At 38.3% G+C, this 18,817-nt stretch overlaps 1 protein-coding gene across 1 annotated transcript in view; it reads right to left on the reverse strand.

The window, feature by feature from the left end:
• The window catches only part of abcf2a (ATP-binding cassette, sub-family F (GCN20), member 2a), a 76,927-nt gene that overhangs the window by 13,078 nt on the left and 45,032 nt on the right, over positions 1-18,817 (reverse strand). The window contains exons 7-12 of the mRNA XM_059978189.1: positions 11,294-11,396; positions 10,533-10,628; positions 9,699-9,818; positions 4,321-4,410; positions 3,737-3,847; positions 2,374-2,436 (exon numbers count right to left, since the gene is read on the reverse strand). Of these exons, the coding sequence (XP_059834172.1) occupies positions 2,374-2,436; positions 3,737-3,847; positions 4,321-4,410; positions 9,699-9,818; positions 10,533-10,628; positions 11,294-11,396 (583 nt within the window). The remainder of the gene's footprint in view (positions 1-2,373; positions 2,437-3,736; positions 3,848-4,320; positions 4,411-9,698; positions 9,819-10,532; positions 10,629-11,293; positions 11,397-18,817) is intronic.

Below are 18,817 nucleotides of genomic sequence, written 5' to 3' on the forward strand. Positions count from 1 at the left end.
ACTTGTACAGGTCTCTAAAAGTAATACACAGTTCAACAAGCTGATAGGAAGGAAAATTCTTAGGAGTGGGGAGGACAGAGGGATCTTGGGGTCCACGCCCATAGATCCTTCAAAGTTGTTACACAGGTTGATTGGATGGTTAAGGCGGCGTATGGTGTGTTAGCTTTCATTGGTCGGGGGACTCAATCCATTAATTGTGAAGTGACGTTGCAGCTCTACAAAACTTCAGCTAGACCACACTTGAAGGATTGTGTTCAGATCTAGTTGTCTCACTATAGTAAAGATGTAGAAGCTTTAGAGAGGGTACAGAGGAGATTTATCAGGATACTGCCTGGATTAGATAGCACGTCTTGTCAGGAAAGGTTAAACAAATTAGGACTTTTCTCTTTGGAGCAAAGGGGGATGAGAAGTGACTTGACAGAGGATACAAGATGGAGAGAAAAGCACTGAGGGTAGACAGCCAGCAACTTATTCCACAGGGCAGCAATGGGTAATAGGAGGGGGCAAAATGTTAAGGTGATTGGAGTAAAGGATATGGTGGAAGTCAGATGTAAGTTTTCATTAAAAAACTGTGTGGTAGGCGTGTGGAACACGTTGCCAGGTGTGGTCTTACGAGGACATTTGAGAGTCCCCAAGATAGGCACATGGATGAAAGAAAACTGGAGGACCATGTGGGAGGGAAGGGTTAGATTAATCTTAGAGTAGGTTAAAATATCAGTCTGACATCATAAGCCAGAGAGCTTGCACTGTTCTTTGTTCAATTGTTGTGCTGGCCTTTCTGGTGGCAGGATGTAAGTACAGGTATAGGACTACTTACTGCAATTGCATTGCTCTTGGCAAGACCACATCTGGAGTACTGTGCAAGTTTGCTCTTCTGACCTAATCAAAGGATGTACATACTCTAGGTGAGCGCAACAGATTTGCCTGGCTAGGTCTTGGGATGGCTGTTTGATGTAGGAGGAAATACTGAGCAGAGAAGGCCTGTATTCGTTGGAGTTTGGAAGAATAAAAGGTGGCATCTTTGAAACTTACAGCCCAACAGTCTGAATTGGTAGGACATTTTCTCTGACTGTGTCTTAAAAGCTGTTAACAGGAAAAGATATTTAGGACTGAGATTGAGATTCTTCAGAGTGAAAAATCTTAAACAAAATTTATAGCCCAAAGGGTTGTGGTAATTCAGCTATTTATTCAGAACAGAGTGAACTATGATCTCGAAGGATGACAGTACAGGTCTGAAATGCCAAATGGCCTCCTTCAAATTCTTATTTGACCCAACTTCTCTATAGAGTAATTTAGATACATAGTAATTAACAGATATAGTAAAGGATAAAGAGGTGTAAAATTGTTTAAAGTAGCCCATAAGAAAGTGAACAATGTACACATTTCAAGGAAATGAAGCTAGGCAAGTGGTGGCTGTGAGCTCATTTTTGTTGCAGTCATCATAATGACATTTACCATTGTTATGGAAAAATAAAGGTATCCAAGGAACAAACATGCTGAACTGGGGCATGAGTGATTTATTAAATATGAACAGGAAATAAAGTGGTGCAAGAAGGCAGAATGGGTTTGGGAGAGGATGAGGGGCGGAGAGAGAAAGAAAGGGGAAGGTGCAAGTTTCTTTCAGAACATGGGCGTCACTGGCAAAGTCAACATTTACTGCTTGCTGCAGTTACTCTGAAAGTGCTTCCAAAGTGTTGTTGGGTAGACGGCTCCAGATTAGTCATGAAGGATTAACAATAAATTTCAAAGTCAGGATGGTGTGGGATTTAGAGGGAAATCTACATCTGGTATCATTTCCTGCTACAATCTACCTTCCTGGTGGTAGATATCAGGGTTTGGGAGATGCTAGGATAGTTAACACAGTACAGTACAGCATAGGAACAGATCCTTTGTCCCATGATATCACAATGTCAAATTAAACTGGTTGTCTTCTGCATTTACCTCCACATTCATGTGTATATAAAAGCCTCTTAAATGGCACTATAATTTAGTTACACTCCTGTCACACTGTTCTAGACACCTACCATTCGCTGCAGCCTATAATGGATGAGGATTAGATTTTCCAAACTGGGAAAAGTACTGACAGAGTGGATACAAAGAAATCCAAGACTTACAGCACAGCTACAAATTTTAGCCTTTCAGCATTTCCTTAAACAGCAATAGATCACAATCTATTTGAGAAAACAAGTCCAAAATTGATTTTTGTTTTGGCTAACCAAATGGTATGACAGAAAGCTAAGCATATTTAGTTGGGTCACATATCAACAGTGAACAGGCCTTCTCATTCATATTTTCCTACAAGATTGGTGACATTCGTTGCCCACCTTCTTGCATCACAGAAGTAGATGGGACCTGAGAAGGTTAGTAAGTTACCTGATGGTATCTCCCGATCTTGACGTGCGAGTGCTTTCGAATCATTCCATCGCAAGGCAAGAGCTACAAGAGAACACAAAAATGGGCAAAATGGTCAGTACAAAATTAGGACTGCACAAAGGCCCAAAGTTCAGTCAACAGTATCTCATGTTTTCAGGCAAACTAAAAACTTGCTAAAGGAAAGTTTATTTGAGCAAGGGTGACTAGGATGGCCATGATTTAAAGGGCATCAATGGACAGGAATCTCACCCAAAAGGACAGCCATTGCAGAGCTACTGGTTCAACTCCTACCTGATCTCAAGCAGCACAAATAGGAACCCATCCAGTCTCCTAGGGTAGAGTGTTGAAGGTGAATGGAAACCACTGCCAAGTGTTGTGGTAGAGGCAGGTACATTAGGGACATTTAAGAGACCCTTAGATAGGCACATGGATGAAAGAAAACGAGAACCATGGGAAGAAAAGGTCTGATTGATCTTAAAGTAAATTAAAAGGTCAGCACATCATCTATGTACAGTATAACACAAGATGTACAGATAGAGTAGTCCGCCAGGGGAGCCCTTCTCCAAGACATACCAGAAGACATCCTTTTAAGATGAGCAGAAAAAAGTTTACAGGAGATGTCAGAGGTAGTGTTTTATTTAAAATGTACAGAGAGACATTAAGTGCCTGGAACACAAGTGCCATAGGTGGTGGTTGAGGCAGATATATCAGGGACATGACTCTAGGATTGGTACATGGCTGTACAGGAATGAGGGATTAAATAGATCATGCACTAAGCATATATATATTGGTCGGCACAACACCTTGGGCTGAAGGGCCTGTACTGTGCTATACTGTTCTGTGATATTGAAAGGTGTCGCTATTCTGAGGGACCTGGCTACCTTGCATAAGAATCACAGAATATTAACATGCAAGTTTAACAAATAATTAAAAAAACAAATGGTATGGACTTTACTGTAACGGAATCCAAGTACAGAGTATTGCTCCAATTATATGAAGCCCTGGTGAGAACACATCCAGAGTATTATATGAAAGTCTGGTCTCCTGACGTGGTGTCTTGCACAAGCACAGTAAAGACTCACAATATTGAGCTCTGGATTGTAGTAGCTTTGTGCTAATGGAGAAACTTGGTAAACCAGGTCTATACTTTTGACTTTTGATAGAGGAGTTATTTATTAAAAGGTATTCTCAAGGTGGATGCACAGCTGATATTCTGTTTAGAACCATATTACTGCTTCAAAATAAAGGAATTTGCCACGGATGCAGAAAAGAAGAAATTTCTTCCCCGAGGTGCTGATCTCTGTAATTCTCCATTTGGATCGGTAACCATTCAACTGTTTGAACCATCCTTAATTGTACTTACATCACCGGCTAGCAGTTTGAGTAATGTTGACTTCCCAGCTCCATTTGGCCCAACCAAGGCCACCCTGGTATCCAAATCAATACCAAATTCTAGATTCTTGTAGATCAAAGGCTGTAAGAGAATAAAATGCCAAATAACATTTAATTTATGTCAAAACACTGGTCCACCATCCTGACTGCACCTTCATCTCAACCAAAATTTCACCATACTATTTCTTCCACCTACTATGAGTGCAAGTGGTTACAGCACTTTGATTTCTCTCCCTTGTGCACTAGATACAGATTTTAGATGAGGGACTACCCTGGAAGCATCAGCTGAAATGGGATATTGAGACTTAAAGATAAGAGTGTCTCAAGCCAGTACATTGAAGGATGTGAGTGAACAAAAATTCCACATGCCGACATACAAAAGCAGAGAACTTAACAAACCATCACAACACGGCCAAGAGAAATTAAACAAAACAATTACAATATGGGGATTCTCAGTATGGTTACGAGGAAAGCATACAGAGCTGGGGAATGAGCAAACAATGACAAATGTACCACATTCTCAAGGTCACCCATGGATACTCTTATTCAACATACCCCATCATTTGTGTACTTGAAGCTCACATTCTGCACCATAATAACCGGAGGAGGAATCTTCCCACATGATGGGAAATAGAATGATAAAGTCTGCAGGAAAATAATAAAGAATTAGAATGATAATCTCTGGCATATTCTCCCCATATCAAGCCCTGGAAAACATGTAGGAAAATGAGAATGGGCTACCATACCTCTCCCTGTCCATGCACCCAGAGAGAATTCAGCCACATAGCAGCTGAGAAGGAAATTCATGAATACTAAGGAAAAAATCCAAGATAAAAGTAATGCCAAACACTAACAGAACAAAGTCATAACATACTTAGTATTTCTCCTCTTCCCCAAGACCATGCTACTCATCTATTCCTTCAGTAAAATTCCCACTAACATCTGGGGCCTAGGTGATGCAATCACCCTCTGCACAAAGTGGTTTACTTCAGGCTCTGCAGTATGTGACAACAGTTGTGATCATGTTGTGGCAAGAACAAAAAATGCGCTTTATTGAGATATGATTAAACAGACTGTCCTCTAGGGCAGAGTAACCTTGGAATTTGGCTGTTGTAACTTGTTCCAAGTCAGCCATTCAAAAGAACGAACAAAATTTCTGAACACTATTTTCAGTGTATGGCTCAGCAGTGGTACAATCTTAGAATCCCACCATACACTCTAGGTCAGCAAGTAATTGCTTAAGATGTGGGAATAGCCCAAAGCACACTGTATGGGATAATATACAAGAGAAGTAAAAGGCAGTGACAGAACATACTAAATTCTAACAGGTTCAACTGAGTGGATACAGGATGATATTTCACCTTGCTAACTCTGGAACTAGGGGCCAGCTTCAAAATAAAGGCTGACTTCTTAGGATGTAATGAGGGGAAATTTCAAATGGCTGTGAACATTTGGAATTCTGCACACCAACTGCAAAGGTCCAATCACTGCACTCATTTAGAACAAAGATTAAATTGATTTCTGAATATCAGAGAAATTGAGAAATGAGGATGGGGCAGGATCACAGTATCAAAGGTAGGAAACAAACATAATCTAGAATGGCAGAGTTGTTGTAGAGAACTGAATTTCTGACAACTTATTTGTGAGACGGAGGTTTAAACTACAAATGGTTGCCAGGAAGAAACGCAAGCCTCCATCTGTGAACTTGCTCAATCTGAAATTAATAAGGCTTAGACTCTAATTTTTCCCTACAATAGAAAGGAAGGCTCACCCCAAGTAGGGCACCAGAGGCTCACGTGGATGTTAAGGGGTCCATCAAACTCACTGAAAGATATTAAAGAAACAGGACCTTCAGCTCATCAAGTCCATGGAACATTGCAAACAACCAAGGGAAGTTCAGCTCAAACTGGAGAGCTCTGACTTCCAACAACAGACGGGCTCTGCTTCGGACTGCAGAGCTCAAGGTATCAATTTCAACACATTTATCTCAACTAAGGAAAAACAATAAGTACAAGGCCCTGAGGATTTGCTTGCACCGAAGCAAAATTAACTACAGCCACCTGTTTTTTTTAAAAAGGGTGGATAATACTGAACGTCATGTGCTGATGCGTCTGAGAAGTATCTAGAGAATGCAAGGCCAAAGAAATACAAAAATACCGATGTCATAGTAATTACATCTTAACCTGACAGTTATGAAATGCTCAGTGCATGATAAGTAGCTTTAAAAAATCTTAATTAACTCTGGCTGGTATATATGGAAAAAGGAAATAAATTGTTTTGTGTTGAAGACAAGACAAATTCCGATTATGATCTCAGTTAAGCAACTGGTTTCTACTGGAGGTTCAAAAATTGCCCTGGTTTAAATTTAATGATAACATGGCAAAAATAATTGACAACAAAATAGAAAATGCCAAGGATATTCAGAAACCCAAGCAGCCTCTGTAAAGGAAAAAAGAATTCATGTTTCATATTGGTCAACTACCAGTTTCTTCAAGTATTGCTAGTTTTTTTTCCTAGGTGAGCAGCACTTACAATATGTTTCCAGAATGCAAGCTTCACTTTGAAGGTGCTGAGCACGATTCCCTGCAGTGCACCTGGAGGCTATGCTCAGATAAGGCAAATACTGAAGGTATGAAGTGCAAGCTGTCAAGGTGGATTAAGACACTTTGTAAAAAAAAACGATAGGTATGGCTGTGGCGACCCACTTCCTAGCGCACTCGAACTGGCTCACAAATAGCCAGCGCGCTGGCATAAAGGCCAGTCCCAAAAGGGCGCCAGGCCTGCTTCACCAACAAAGGGAAAAGCCCGCGCGGGACTGTGAACACGTGCCCCCTACAGCATCTGCGCACGGGACAGGACTGTGAATACGTGCCCCCTACAGCATCCGCGCCCGGGGAGGGCAGGATCAGGGAGGTTTTTAAAGCGAGGCCGCGAAGTTCGAATAAAATCTTTTTTAACTGCAGTTTACCGACTCTGTGTCGTTATTTCAGTGCTGTGTGTAGCATACCGCTACATGGCTACATTTAAATGTAAATGATCAGCACCACCTGAAGCTTTTAACACCTTAGATCAGGGGTCAGCAACCTTTACCACTGAAAGAGCCATTTGGACCCGTTTCCCACAGAAAAGAAAACACTGGGAGCCGCAAAACCCGTTTGACATTTAAAATGAAATAACACTGCATACAACGTTTTGTTTTGCCTTTATGCTATGTATAAACAAACTATAATGTGTTGCATTTATGAAATTGATGAACTCCTGCAGAGAAAACGAAATTACATTTCTGCATGCAACAAAAACATTTTGAACTCCGAAAAAAAGACGTTGGGTTGAAGGTTACTTTTAAGTAAAATACTCAACGGCTATTTGAGTCCTTCTTTTATTTATGAAAAACGCCAAACTTAAATTTGCCGCCAGCAGCAAACCAAAAATAACTTCAGCCAGCTGTCAACCTGAAAAATAAAAGGACTATTTCACTGAACAATGAAAACATATGAATATACGTAAAATAATAGGCAATTAAAATATTTATCATACTTGTTCAGGTTGACTCACACCTGACAATGCAGTCGTATTCAGTAGGGATGGATCGATGCTTAGGGGAGTGACCGGGAAGGATAATGTGTTTTTTTCCTCTCTGAACTCACAGAAGCGTTTCCCAAACGATGTTTGCATTGCGATGATTGCAGAATGTAAATACCCCGAATTTATCATGTCGTGACCTTGTTTGAACTCTCTCAAATTGGGGAAGTGAGACATTGTGCCTTTCTGTAAATCTCTGGCAAGCAACGTCAACTTGCGCTCGAATGCCAAAACATCCTCCAACATGTGCAGGGCTGTACGTCCTTACCCCTGAAGAGCTGTGTTCAGCGTGTTCAGGTGCGCTGTCATGTCTACCATGAAGTGTAGCTTTTCCAGCCACTCTGGCTGTTCCAGCTCAGGAAAGGTAAGCCCCTTGGCTGCCCAGGAAAGTTTTCACTTCTTCCAGACACGCGACAAAGCGTTTCAGCACCTCCCCTCTGGACAGCCAGCGATAAAAACACGTTGTAGCGGTGTGCTACACGCAGTCAGTAAACTGCAGTCAAAGATAGCTTTATTCGAACTAAACAGCGTTGCTTTTAAGCCTCCCTCAACCCGCCCCCCATGGGCGCGGATGCTGCAAAAGACACGTACTCACAAACCCCCGTAGGCTATCTCCCTTAGCCTGAACGCTGGCTAATTGTGAGCCGGTTCGGATGTGTCAGGAAATGGGTCGCCACGACGTCTTATTTAGATTGTACAAGATCACCATAATCTTCAAATTTAGATTTACATTTCAAAAACTAACAAACTAACATAAAATACATTTTAATTAAATACTGACCATGTAGCGGTGTGTACACGCAGCGCTAAAATTACGACACGGAGTCGGTAACTGCAGTCGAAGGAAAAAACTTTATTCGAAATCTTCAGCCTCACTTTTAAGCCTCCCTCAACCTGCCCCCCCCCCCATGGCGCAGAGGCTCCAAAGCTCTGTGCTTGCAAAACCCCGTAGGCTATCTAATTGTGAGTCGGTTCGGATGTGCCAGGAAAAGGGTCGCCACAACCAATTATTTCCCAAAGCAACAGGGAGCCGCAGCACAGACGTAAAAGAGCCACATGTGGCTCCGGAGCCGCGGGTTGCCGACCCCCGCCTTAGATTAACAGCATTCATTCCTTAAACACATGAGATCTGAAAATCCAGAGCAAAACACAGGAAATGCTAAAGAACTCAGTAGGTCAGACAACATCTACGAACATGAATAAACAGTTAACATTTCATGTTGAGACCCTTTGACAGGATTGGAAAGGGTGGCAGGGGTGGGAATACCAGAATAAGATGGTGCGGGAAGGGGAAAGAGGACAAGCCAGGTGGGAAAGATAAAGGACAATGTTATGTTTTGTATCTCCAAGCCATAACAACTAATTAAAAAAAACACAAAGCCGGGAGATGATTCGCTTTTACTTTAAGCGAGGTGCACACGTATTAAGTGGTAGCGTATTGACATATACCACGCATATACTTTTACATAAAACCAACAATGATTTAAAAAATGCTTAAACAATATTACTCAAGTATTACTGAAATATTAAATACACAACGGGCTGGAGAAGAAAGAATATGGTAGGAGAGGAGAGTGGATTATGGGAGATAGAGAAGGAAGGGCACTGGGGGAGGTGATAAGCAAGTGAGGAGGAGAGGTAAGAGTTAAGAGTAGGGAAGAAAAGATGAGGCAAGGGTGAACGGAAAGAATTTAGTAAGGAAAAATCAATGTTCATGCTATCAGGTTGGAGGCTACCTGGATGAAGTAAGTGGTGCTGCTCCCCCACCCTGAGAGTAGCCTTCTTTGTAGCAGAAGAGGTGGCCGTGGATCAACATGTCAGAACAGGAAGGAAGGGGATATGAATTAAGATGGCTGGCCACAGGGAAATTCTGCTTTTGGGCAATAGAGCGAAGTTACTCAATAAAGCGGCCTCCCAATTTACGTTGGACCCACCAGCATAGAGAAAGCCACATTGGGAGCACTGGACACAACAGACAACCCCAACAGATTTGCAGGTGAAATGTTGCCTTACCTGGAAGGACCGTTTGGGCCCCTAAATGGAAGTTGGGTGGGCGGGGGGGGGGGGGGGTTGAATAGGCAGGTTCAGTAGCACTTAAGGGGAACTTTTTCCAGTCAGAATGGTGCAAGCATAAAATGAATTGCAAGCATAAATGGTAGATGTGGATTATATTGCAATATTTAAGAAAAACGGGTAGGTATGCCTGTTTCTCTCTTCACCCTGCACAACTTAGAATAGGCAGAAGATGTAAAAGCCTGAAAGCATATACCACCAAACTCAAAGGAAGTTTCTATCCTGCTGTTATAACAGAACCATTCCCAGGAATGATAAAATGGAACAAACACACACACCTTATCACTGATTACTTTCTCAGTCAGCCCAGAAGCCATCATCTTCTGCAGGGTTTTCTCTTTGCTCTGTGCTTGCCTTGCCAATTTAGCACTGCCATGCCCAAAACGTGCAATGTAGTTCTGGGGAATAAAGGCAAAATAGAACCAAACAGGTCAGTGGGTAACAGCCCATCAAAACTCCAACAAGCAGTATCAGCAATGTGACACAATGGACATTAAGCACCTCATGCATGTTAAGCTTCTAAGAGAAAAATACAAATTAACAGTAATGTTGATAGTATAATTTATAAGTATTTTCAAGCAGGGCAGAACAGTCAAAGATAATGTTGTTTTCTGTGTTTGAGTCATTAATAAGTGTGATTTATGACAGGTTGAGGAATACACCAGAATTAGCAACTGAAGAGAACATAATACTTTTAAGGCAAGAGGTGAAGGAATGCAGAACTGGGCAATTAAATGGAAGAAAGCTAAATACAAATTGTGCATCTTCTGAATGACTTTCGAAACTAAACGAGATTTGTTATTTAATTTAAAAAAAATACCAACTGCTGGAGAAATTCAGCAGGTTGAACAGCATCTGTGGCTGGAGAGAGTTGAAATCCTATATCAAGGCTCAGGCTCAAATCCTAATACAGTGTCTTTAGCGAAAACACTAGCACTCCTCCCTGTACTCAATCCCCACCACCCAGATGCTGTTGAACACATCCAGCTCCTCTTGCGGTTATTTTTTGCTTCAAACTCCAGCATCTACAGTCAAGTTATTTAATTCGATCTTCTCCATTTCAAAAGTGTTAAAACCTCTGTACATTCCCACTTCTCCTTATACATACTCACCTTCATATGAGTGATTTGATCTTGCTCCCAATTAAATCGTTTCATCTGGTTCTCTTCCAGTTCTAATCTGGTCTTTACATACTGGTCATAGTTGCCCTGAAACAAAAGCACAAGCAATGCAAATGCAATATCAACATTTTTCTACTTGCATTACAGGAGCAACCTCGCTTTATTAAAACAACATTTAAGAGGCACTTGGACAAGCACACAAGCAGGCAAGTCAAGGGACAGCAATCAACTGCAGGCAGGCGTGCAGTTAAAATGGTCTTATGGTTGACAAAGACACCATGGCGCAAAAGGCCTGGACTCTGTTATACTGCAACAATTCAAGATGGCAGTTCACATCTTCTTGAAAGGTCTACTGCCCGGGACCAAATGGATGGCATGCTCATCTCCATCTGAAAGTCATGTGTTCACACATCAGGTGGTGAATTTCCTGCATTTGATTATGATATTTGCAAACACTCAAACTTGCTGAAAGAATCAACATTTCAGAAAAGAACACTTTTTATTCCTGGCATCAGTGCTGACTCTCTTCATTCAGGGTAGATCAGCATTGATTAGAAGCTGGGTAAAAGCTCCCACTGCACTCTTCTCTCAACCAGAACACCAAGAAAATACTTAAAATAATTATAGTCCCCACACCAAATGCTAGGGGGCAAAAGATGCTATCAGAATGTATTAACGGAAAATTTGTATTATATTTAGTGCAAGTTTCCTCAGAAAATGAGGCACCTCAACTTAATGTAATTCACACTCACTGTATAGTACTTGAGCTTCCGATTATGCATATGAATAATATTGTTGCAAACTCCATTCAAAAAATCCTGGGAATGAGATATCAGCACAAGAATCCTTGAGAACCTGAAGACAAAAACAAACCACCAACATTTCATTAGAAATTTTTGTTGATACTTTCCCAGAACTCCCAACAGCTGAGAATTCACACACCAAACACCAACCTTTCTTGCTTCCAACTTTAACCAAGAACTAGGGATACAAAATAAGAGTCAACCACTTGGTTCCTCCAGCCTGTCCTGTCATTCAATATGATCATGGATGATATGTTCATGGCCTTATTTCTTCTTTTCTATCAGATCCTCAAAGCCCTCAATACTTTAATCTTTCTAAAAATTAATCATCTGCTTCTCCTGAAAGAGCCTCAATGTACCAGACTTCACAAAGCTCCAGTATAAAAAGAAATTCCTAAAGTTCTATGAAACTCTATTTGGAGTGACAACTCTATAATTTTGGAATTGAGTTAACTTTTTTTAAGATTCACCCTTGAGGGGAAAGACTGATATCATGCTCCCAAAGGATATTGTGTTTTAGTAAGGTCACTCCTCATTGTTCTCAACTCATTACAGGACAATTTTATTGAAATTAAACTAGTGAATGTCTTTTTGATTGCTTCCAATGCCAATACATACTGCACTTTCTTATGGGGACCAAAACTGTCTACAGTATTCCAGCAGTTTCCTCACTTGGACTCTACAATGAAACTGTACTTTGCATTTATAAAGTTAATCCCTTTTGCGATAAAGACAAATAAGCAAGCCTCCTTCCTCACCATTTGCTATATCTGCCAGCTTTTGCAGTTCATGCATAATAGCATGTGAATGCTTCTGTACACTCATCAGAAATAGTTCTCCATTTAGATAATTGCCTACATTCTTATCAAAAGTGCACAACCACCCAAATTAAACTCCTTTTACCAAGTTTCTATCCACTTAATTGATATCCAGTTGTTCAATATCCTCATGTGTTCTATTTACTTCTATGTCACTGGCAAACTTTTGATACTTTACATCGTGCCCCTCCCAGATACAAATCATAAATACCAGACCCAAGAACTGATCCTTGGGACACCTCACCAATTTTCTATTCAACAACCAATCTTCAATCCATGCAAACATACTCTTCCCCCACACCCACAGCACTCAGCTCTTGTGTACTAGCCATTTGTAGCACCTTGTCAACTGCCTGCTAAAAAAAAATATCCTGAGCCCTACTTACTGCAACCTCAACCAGGGATATATAGTGCATGACAGAATTGATGATTTTGTAACCAAGTATGTCTAACAATAATAATAATGACAATAATAATAAAAAACTTTATTGATCCTGAGTGGGAAATTATTTTGATACAGCAATAGCATTTAAAAACACACTTAGCAATAATAGTATAATGAAGTGTAGAATAATAGATACACAATAATTTACCAATGTGCAATAATAATGCACAACACAATAAAACAGAGACTATTGTACTATGGTGTGTGTTCTCCTGTCGTACAGAGATGAACTGTTGTACATGCTTATTGCATTTGGTAGGGAAAATTTTCTGTAACGACCCTTGTAACAACAGAGCTGAATGAGCCTGTTTGAAAGGGTGTTCCTGGAGTCAGCTGGAGACGCTCATGGAGTGAGTACCGTTTTGGATTCGCTCCATAACTTTTACTTTTTTTAACCTTTGATCACCCTTATTCAGCTTATTTTTACCTATACCGAAAGTTTCTTTATTCTTTTTTTTTTTGTGAATTTGTTTGTTGTGAACTTTTGATGATATGCAAACAGAAATGTCTCTCAGGTCTAAGGGACGGGATCCCGGACGTAATCCGAACGGTAACGGAAAAAAGCAGGCTCCGACACAACAAACACCATTAACTTTTGAATTGTTTATAGAGGTTTTGGATCAAAAATTTGCTGAACTACAACAATTTTTTAAAGAAGATATAAAGGCTTTTCAAGAGTACATGGTTAAGACGGATTTAGTAATTAAACAGCAACAAGCTCTTATTGTGTCTCTGCAAGAAGAAGCTCGGAAGCGAGATTTGACTATCGGAAAACTGCAACAGGATTTAATTTCGACCATTAAGCTGATGGAAGTCCTTAAAGCCAAGAGTGACGATTTTGAGAATCGGTTCAGAAGACAGAACTTACGTATACTTGGTCTTCCAGACGGCATAGAAAAAGATGACCCTTCGAAATATTTTGCTCAACTTTTAAAAGAAGCGTTTCCGACAATTTTCCCGAATAACCCCCCTTTATTGGATCGGGCACATAGAATTCGGCGTCGATCACCGAGTGTTACAGACAAACCTTCGGTGGTAATTGTCCGGTTCCATTATGTACATGACAAAGAACAAGTTATAAGAGCAGCTCGTCGACTAGGAATGATTAAAATCAAAGATTTTTCCTTCCGCCTGATTGAAGATTTTAGTTCAGATCTTTTAAAAAGAAGGCTTCTTTTTAAACCGTTGATGGCTGAATGTTATGAGAAAAATCTGAAACCTGCGCTCCTATACCCTGCGAAGCTTCGAATTTCTCCGTCGAATGCTCCACGACAAGTTTTCCTTTCAACTTCAGAAGCGAGAAAATATCTGGAGGAGAACTTCCCTACTGCTACAGACACCAGTCTTTAATAAATCAATGATTCTGATCGTGTAAGATGGCTCTCGATCTCTTAAACCAGAATTATAATCTGGTTATTGGTGTAGGTTCATCCTACACTTTATACTCAAGTTAAAGTGTGTTTGCGTCATGTTAATTGTTTTGCCTTATACACTTTAATCATTTAACTACATACTTGTCTATTAACTTTGTTCCTTCGAAGGTATATTTTCCTTGATTAAGATGGTGGTTTTTTGGAAAAGATTTTTGGTTTTGCTTAAGATGGCATTATGTTTATATTTTTCGTGTTTCTTCCAGACAATGCATCGCTTATCTTAGCTTAAATATTTTTTGTTTTGTCTGGGCCAGAGCCCGAGTTATAATTGTTTTTTAGTGATTATATTTTTATTCTTTTTACAACTAACTATACTTAGAAATATGGTTTTTATTATAGCGATTTTATTTTTAAAGTCGGGGTGATTCTTTTATATATATCCTTTTTATATGGAGTGTTCTTCAGCTGACAATGGGGTAGGATTAGTCTTACTTTTTCTCTTTTTAAGTCATATTTTGGCTTTTTCTTGGGGGGTGGGGGGGATGGTCTGTTTTCTAATTCTATTTTTTTTGTACCAGTTTGTGTTAGTTTTTTTATTCGGGCTGTTTTTGAACTTCAAATATGTCTGTGTTGTCGTCACTTCCGGGTCTTCTCACTACTTTTGTTCCTCTTCCGGGTGCATGAGTTTATAAGTTGGTTAACCCTTTCTATACCAAAGGGTTGATTATAGAATTATGGCTCAGACCATTAATTTTGTGTCTTGGAATACTAATGGTTTAAATCATCCAATTAAACGAAAGAAGATTTTCAAAGTATTCCAAAGACTTAATGCTCATATCATTTTTGTACAAGAAACTCATGTGAGGAGGGAGGACAAGTTTTGTTTTTTTAGATTTTGGCGGGGTCAACAGTATCATGTAAATTCGAATGCTAAAGTAAAAGGAGTTTCAATTTTTATTGACTCCTCTATTTCATTTGTTCAACATGATATTTTTTCGGATCCGAATGGCAGATTTTTGTTAATTACGGGTTTACTTTATAATAAAAAGGTTGCTTTGGTTAATGTTTATGCTCCAAATGTGGATTGTCCTGACTTTTTTTAAGTCTTTATTTACTTCTTTACCCAATCTAAACGAATATAAGTTAATAATGGGTGGTGACTTTAATTGTTGTTTAAATCCTCTGATGGATAAATCTTTATCTATTCAGACTTTACCTAATAAGTCGGCCACTTGTATTAACTCTTTTTTGACTGACAATGGAGTTTTTGATATTTGGAGATTCCGGTATCCTAATGACAAAGAGTTTTCTTTTTTCTCACATGTTTATCACTCTTATTCAAGAATTGATTATTTTTTTGTAGACTCTTGTTTTATTCCATTGGTAATCGGTTGTAACTATGATATTATAGCTATCTCTGATCTCCGTTATTACTTTCTATGAAATTTACGGATACAGCTTTTAATGCTAGACAATGGCGATTTGACTCTACCTTGTTGCAAGACTCTGACTTTATAAAATTTATGGAGGAGCAGATCAACAACTTCTTCTCAACTAATTCTACAGATGATATTTCCTGCGGAACACTTTGGGACACTTTTAAAGCTTATATACGTGGACAGATTATTTCTTATTCTGTTGGTTTGAGGAAACGTATCAAGATGGAAACTCTTTTATTGGTTGATAAAATTAAAGAGATTGATAAGAAATATTCGATTGCTCCTAGTAAGAAGCTTTACAAACAAAGGGTTGAACTTCAAATGGAACATAGTTTATTACTTACATCCTCGATTGAAAATCAATTAATGAAAACTAAATCTGATTTTTATATACATAGTGATAAATCTGGTAAACTGTTAGCTAGTCAATTGAAGAATGCTCTGGTTAAACGTCAAATCACTAAGATTGGTCAGCAGAATGGGAATCTGACAGTTAATCATGATGAGATAAATAAGGCATTTCAAGATTTCTATACCTCCCTGTATCAATCTGAATTTCCTCAAGATTATAATACCATGTCTGATTTTCTTGGAAAATTAAATTTTCCAAGGTTATCATCTGATGATCTTTTGATATTGGATACTCCTATTACGGATGTAGAAATTAAAGGGGCTATTTCCTCAATGAATTCTGGGAAAGCACCGGGTCCAGATGGTTATACAGTTGAATTTTTTAAATTTTTTTCCGCTACTCTTTCCCCTTGGTTAGGTAAGGTTTTTGAGGAGGCCATTAGATTAGGGAATTTGCCACAATCTTTTTATAGAGCTTCCATTTCTCTAATATTGAAGAAAGATAAAGACCCTACTAATTGTGCTTCTTATAGACCTATATCTTCATTGAATGTAGACTCCAAGATTTTTTCTAAGTTACTGGCATCTAGATTGGAGAAGGTATTACCCAAAATTATTTCAGACAATCAAACTGGCTTTATTAAAAATCGTTATTCTTTTTTTAACATTAGGAGATTGTTGAATATTGTTTATACTCCCTCACATGATACTTCAGAATGCGTGATTTCATTAGATGCGGAGAAAGCATTTGACAGAGTTGAATGGCCTTACTTATTTAATGTGTTGGAGAAGTTTAATTTTAGTCCGATATTTATATCATGGATTAAATTGATTTATCATACTCCAGTAGCCTCAGTGGTTACCAATAATCAAAGATCTCCCTTTTTTCGCCTATCTCGGGGCACTAGACAGGGATGTCCTCTTAGTCCATTACTATTTAACATTGCCTTAGAACCTCTGGCAATTGCCTTCAGACAATCACAGGATATTTTGGGTATTAATCGTGGGACAGATATTCATAAGTTATCTTTGTATGCAGATGATTTATTACTATTCATTTCTAACCCGGAGAAATCCATTCCAGCAGTTTTATCATTATTGGCTCAATTTAGTGAGTTTTCTGGGTATAAGTTAAATCTTAATAAAAGTGAATTGTTTCCATTAAATAAACGGGTCCCAATTTATGGAAATTTACCCTTTAAATTAGTTAATGACTCTTTTACTTATTTAGGGATCAAAATCACAAAAAACCATAAAGATTTATTTAGATTTAATTTTTTACCCTTAATTGATCAGATTAAAGGTTTGTTTACTAAGTGGTCACCTTTATCTCTATCCCTAATAGGTAGGATTAATGCTATTAAGATGGTTATTTTACCTAAGTTTTTATATATTTTTCAAGCGATACCAATTTTTATCCCGAAATCTTTTTTTACTAATGTTGACTCTAAAATTTCTTCATATATATGGCAATATAAAAATCCCAGGTTAGGTAAAACATATTTACAGAAGACAAAAAAGGAAGGCGGGTTAGCATTACCTAATTTCAGATTTTACTATTGGGCAGTTAATATTAGATATTTGTTATGCTGGTTGAAAGATGGGGGTGGATCTTTTGGCCCTTGTTGGGTGAGTTTAGAAACTAAATCGGTATCAGCTTATGCTTTGGGTTCTATTTTAGGGACTTCTCTCCCTTTTGCTCTTTCTAAATTGCCGAAACGAATTGACAACCCGATAGTTAAACATACATTGCGTATATGGTTTCAATTTCGGAGATTTTTTGGGTTGACTCAATTCGTTTTAAATAGTCCTATTGTATCTAATTGTTTTTTTCACCCTTCCATTATAGATCAAGCTTATTCAGCTTGGAAATCTAAGGGATTACTAAGATTTTCTGATTTATTTTTAGATAATTGTTTCATGTCTTTTGAACAATTATCCAACAAATATAACTTGCCGAGATTTCATTTTTTTAGATATTTACAGATTAGACATTTTTTAAGTTCTGTACTCTCTACGTTTCCAAATTTTGTGCCTTCAGATACTTTGGAGAGTTTATTTGAATTAGACCCTTTTCAAAAAGGGCTTTATTTCAAAACTTTATAATATAATTATGAAGATACATTTAGAGCCTCTTTATAAGACTAAACAGGATTGGGAAAGAGAGCTTAGTTTTAGTATTTCTAGTGAGAATTGGGATAGAATTCTTCAATTAGTTAATACATCATCGTTATGTGCCAAACATTCACTAATACAATTTAAGGTCGTACATAGGGCCCATATGTCCAAGGATAAATTAGCTCATTTTTACTCTCATATAAGTCCTATTTGTGACAGATGTCATTCTGAAATTGCGTCTTTAACTCACATGTTTTGGTCGTGTTCATTTTTGGAGAAATATTGGAAAGATATTTTTGATATTATTTCTGCGGTTTTGAATATTGATTTACAACCTCATCCTATTACCGCAATTTTTGGTTTACCAATGTTAGATTCACAGCATTTATCTTCTTCAGCCCGTCGAATGATTGCATTTCTAACTCTGATGGCTAGAAGATCTATATTGTTGAATTGGAAAGAAATTGATCCTCCCACTGTATTTAATTGGTTCTCTCAAACTATGTTATGTTTAAATTTAGAAAAAATTAGAAGTGGTACTTTTGAGACTTCTATTAAATTTGAAAAGTTATGCAGACCATTTATTCAACATTTTCATATGATGTAATATGACCCTGTGCCAAGTACATTTGATTTTCCAGCTTTTAGCTTATGTATTTTGAGAGGACCGGAAGTGACGGCATTGATGAATACTTATTTTTGTGAGATATTATAAACAGCCCATTTTTTTTCCTTCTTTTGTTTGTTTTTTTTCTTTTATATTACTTATTAGTTATAGTTATTAGATTAGATTAGCTAGTTTTGCATTATATAAATTTTTTTTTGTTTTTTTTTCTTTTTTCTGTTTTTTTTATATTATACATTATGAAATATTTAGATTTACTATGTCCATACATATATCTTATGGCTTATGTCTTGGTAAACTCATT

This window comes from Hypanus sabinus, chromosome 1 (genome assembly GCF_030144855.1).
Source record: "Hypanus sabinus isolate sHypSab1 chromosome 1, sHypSab1.hap1, whole genome shotgun sequence".
Taxonomy (NCBI): domain Eukaryota; kingdom Metazoa; phylum Chordata; class Chondrichthyes; order Myliobatiformes; family Dasyatidae; genus Hypanus; species Hypanus sabinus.